Genomic DNA, 4,302 nt, shown 5'->3' with positions numbered 1-4,302 from the left:
GGCTAGTCTTTGTCTTGGCTCTTCTTGATATGTAGGACAAAATGCGTACAGCTGGTTTTGCTCTGTGAACGGCCATTTGTATCGATATATTTTTTAAAAATGGAAACACACCTCCGTTTTTGTGAAACTTATTGAAAGAAAATCAAGTTCTTTTGGAGAAACAAAAATTGGTATTAAAAAATACACTGTGTGGAAAGCAAGTGGAAGAGTTCGGACCAAGCTGTTGCATAAGCAGGCCAACATTTTTGGCTTTAGCGCCATTGTCCTCAATGTTCTGACATGAGGTGCAAGCAGCAATCTCCTCCTTTTCTGCTTGTATGCACAGCTGAATCCAGGTAATAGAATCCATGATGCAGTTTCCCTGCTTCTCTCCCTATGCCAGCGCTTCACATACTGGGTTTTATGACCCTCTATTGTGGTGGAGGATCACTTTTCCTGTCCCTAGGTTTGCATAAAAATAATTCATGGTACATTATCAGCTCATTTATATGGTGGCGTTCTTAACACTTCCTTTGTTAGAAATAGTAGGGGAATGAATCTGTTCAAACAAGAGGGAGATCAGAAAAAAACTTGAATACTAGGATTTGCTTCCTGGATGGCACTGGTTCAGGGATCTTATGGTCCTAAGGGTTCACACACACCCTTTAACTAATGCAGACACCTCAGCTAATGTAAAAAGGGTATTTTATTTTCTACTGTTTTCCAAAGAGTACAAATACATAATATCAAAACTCATGTCTGATACAGTGACAGTCAAAACATAATGAAATAAATTATGTTTCTGTCTTGTTTCAGGCATCTTTTCCCCTCACTCTGATTCTGCAAATGTTTGGTCCTCTATGGCTTTATTTTATGAACTAAGCGTTTCACTTTCCTAACATCTGTTGACATAGCAGAGGAAGTTCTGGAGCTGCATTCATAAACTCTTTAAATTGAAATTAACTTCCCATCTAAGATTTTATTATCAGAGTACTTAAAAAGAGTTAAAATGCCATTTCGGGATAATGAATGTAACACTGGTTAAATGAATCATATGCTTTGTTACAAAAGTACTGTTTATTAAGTAAAAGAGAAAGTCTTTGGTTTTAAGATATTAAAGCTGGTATTTAGTCAAATTATCAGGTCTTAAGGTATGAAAATAATGTATATCAGTTCAAGACCTCTCTCTCTTTGGATTTACATATTCCCCTTCCAAAGGGTTTTTTTTTCTTTCTGGTTCCATTTTCCAATCAGTTACTAACAAGTGCTGTAAACAGCGACTTTTTGGCTGATGGCCTGCAAGAGGCTGCGGACTGTTTCTTCCAGCTGCACCACTTGCTTGGCTTTGTCTTCCAGAATTCTTTGATTCTTCTCATATGTGTTTTCCAATTCTGCAAAGAAAGAAGAAACGGTTAGGGAGACACACACAAGAGTCAGGTTATTCCAACAGCAGACACTACATGTTGGGTGGTTTGAAAGCCCAAAGTAAAGGTGGAATTGGAAAGAAGTCAAACCCCATTGTACCCAGTTATTTGGCGAGAGGCTTCCAATAAAAAGGAGAAACAGCTGTATTTGATGATGATGTTTTACGTCACGGTGCTGTGGAAATGGGCTTAGGAGTGCTCAGCTGTAACTGAGAACATATGGCAGTTCTAAAGAAATATTCAACCCCTTTTTCCATATTGGTCTTTACCCTTGAGCTGCTGAAGTTTGCTGTTTGCTTGTTCTAGCAGTGTTTTAGCTTCATTCTGTAGTGCCTCTGCTTTCTTCCTGGCAGCTGCAGACTCGCTTGATTTCTTGGCAATTAAGCTTTCTACTGTCCTATACTTGTTGTCCACATCGTTATCTAGTACCTGCGATTTGAGACACAAGGTGGCAGTATTACTCAGAACACAGAAATGGAACACATTCTTTGTTTGACGTCCTACTTTCGCTCATAACAAGGATCTACTGAGCAGAGACCACACACATCCTGAGTGGAGTCCATGGAAATGGACCTCTCTTTTCAGCATCGTTCAAAGCATCCCTTCCCTTCTACTCTCTTTACCCCATGAGAAGGAAAAAAAACTGTGGTTTGTTGTTCCCAGCCTTTAAATATGGGTCACAGCTGGAGTAGATACTTGCACTAGTGTCCATACTCTTTTTGGAAATGAAAATAAAACTGGAAGTCAGCTGCTGCCAATAAGGGAGCAGGACCTTTAAGAATGGACCAAGACTTCCTTCAACAGACAATGCTTGCCACAGCTGTTTTTAAATAGAAATAAACTACAATCCTGCAAGCAGGTGTTTTCGTAAGCCATTGCATTACACTGGTGTGAGGCGCTAGATCCAGCGGGTGAGACTGATCCACAACTGCCCCATCCTCAGCCCCCCCATGAGGTAAGGTGAGGTGACAGCCTCAGACATCAGGATCTATAGTGACAGAAGATCCTGCCATTATCTATTCCCTTGTTCCTGATGTAGATCTTCATTTCCACCTCTTCCTTGACGGGAAAGGGGAACACCCAGTGGCGTAGCGTGGGGGGTGCAGGGAGGCCGGGCGCAACATCTGGGGGGGCCGCGCTCGCACTCGCAGCTCTCTGCCCCCTGCTAAAATCCACGGGTTAGGGGGCACAAATTACTTGCCTTGCCCTGGGTGCTGACAACCCACGCTACGCCACTGGGAACACCATATAGTGCTTTGCCTCGGATCCCAAATTGGGGCTGTGCCCAATCTCCAGAGTCAACTTTGACAGGTGGGTGGCTTATCAAGTGGTACACCTTCAAATGAAGAATCGAGAGCGTACTCCGCGGTTCCAGTACTTTCTCTGTAGCTCTAATTCAATGCCTTTTTCAAATTTAGCACCTTGTTTTGTTGCTGCAGGGCATCAGAAAAGTGCAGAATGTAATTGGTACCAGTGACTGCACAGTTCTGAGCCTGATGCTATAGAAAGTCATGTGCTGGAACAGTGGGCTTCAGTCAAATGGTGAGGCCTAGTGGGCCTAATTAAGCCTACAAAGTGAAGCTTCTTTACTACTACTGTCTTACATCACCATACACATGGCCAGAAAATCTGGAGCCTTCGTAACAGGAACCATTCTTTGCTGTTCTTGCTATGCTCTTGAGGTGAAGCATGTAACTAGATGTGGCTTCCAGCCATCTTAGCAAGTGGACTCAACTGAGTTGTGCCTGGTTTAGCTAACTCCCTGCCCCAGGAATTACACAGTCTCAATAACCATGCAAGCAAGAATCCATAGCTCACCACTGCATAAAGTTATGTGTGCTCTCAAGATGTGAAGCACTTTTAACCACCACTGAAAATGGAATGTCAGATTCCTGCCTCAAGAAAATCCTCATTCAGTTCCACGGGATAGTAAGATGCACTTCACACAACAGTTAAAATGGCACATGCTTTTTACAGCCTGATGGTTTGCATTGTGTTATGGCCAAACTACTTTGATAGCATCTTTGGCCAGGCCTAATTTTACTTAACAAATTCAAGGGCAAACCAGACAACACAAGCTGGTAGCTAAGAAAATGCCTTTGTTTCTTGAGAACATAGAAAGTAATTTCAAACGGAGAGCCTTACTCTTTTGATATCTGTGGTACTTTGATTCACAGTCGCAACAGTTTCTTCGGCTGCTCTAATGTCCTCTATGTTTGTAGCAGTCTTTTGTCGAAGCACTTGCACGTTCTTCTCTAGCTCAGCAATGCGCAGAGTGGCGTTGTTCAGAGTTTCTTCCGAAGCTGCAGTTTCAGATTCAATCTAGCATTGCAAATGAGAACATGATGCACAAATTTCTTCCCAAACCACAGTACTTTAACGACATACTTGTTCAGTTTACAAAGCTTTCCAAACGTTAAGTCTCTGTGTTGTGGCAGGCTTATGCTTTTCCTCTTCCCCAGCTTTCATCAACTGCATGAGGTGACACTTGCCTCCCTTTCCTTTCCACTGACCTGGGATGTTGCTGCTATACAGCTGATAGTTTTTCTCCGGCCCAGTGGGAAGAGGTGGTTGTGGTCTTCATGCAAAAATGAGGGAAGACAAGGGTAGCCTGTCCAATAATTATTTTGTTGTTCTATACCAGGCATAGGCGGCCCTCCAGATGTTTTGGGACTACAACTCCCATAATCCCTAGCTAACAGGACTAGTGGTCAGGGATGATGGGAGTTGTAGTCCCAAAACATCTGGAGGGCTGAGTTTGCCTATGCCTGTTCTATACAGTACACTTCCATGAGACACTGCTTGGGAATAGAAGTTGAGATCATCTGCATGCAAAGCAGATGCTCTACTGTTGAGCTGTGACCCCCTCCATTAGAGTCTTTGAACTAACTACAGTTAG

General features: G+C 42.8%; 1 protein-coding gene across 2 annotated transcripts in view; it reads right to left on the bottom strand.

The window, feature by feature from the left end:
- Window positions 1-1,037: 1,037 nt before the first annotated feature.
- LAMB1 (laminin subunit beta 1) overlaps window positions 1,038-4,302 on the bottom strand; it is a 61,893-nt gene continuing 58,628 nt past the window's right edge. For both annotated transcript variants that reach the window (XM_079993536.1, XM_079993535.1), the window contains 3 exons: window positions 3,549-3,725; window positions 1,673-1,832; window positions 1,038-1,370 (listed from right to left, as the gene is read on the bottom strand). In XM_079993536.1, the coding sequence (XP_079849662.1) occupies window positions 1,237-1,370; window positions 1,673-1,832; window positions 3,549-3,725 (471 nt within the window). In that variant the 3' untranslated portion in view covers window positions 1,038-1,236. The remainder of the gene's footprint in view (window positions 1,371-1,672; window positions 1,833-3,548; window positions 3,726-4,302) is intronic.

Source organism: Podarcis cretensis, assembly GCF_951804945.1.
Source record: "Podarcis cretensis genome assembly, chromosome: 10".
Classification (NCBI taxonomy): domain Eukaryota; kingdom Metazoa; phylum Chordata; class Lepidosauria; order Squamata; family Lacertidae; genus Podarcis; species Podarcis cretensis.
Note: the sequence above shows the minus strand (reverse complement) of the source record. Positions and strands in the feature narration are given on the sequence as shown.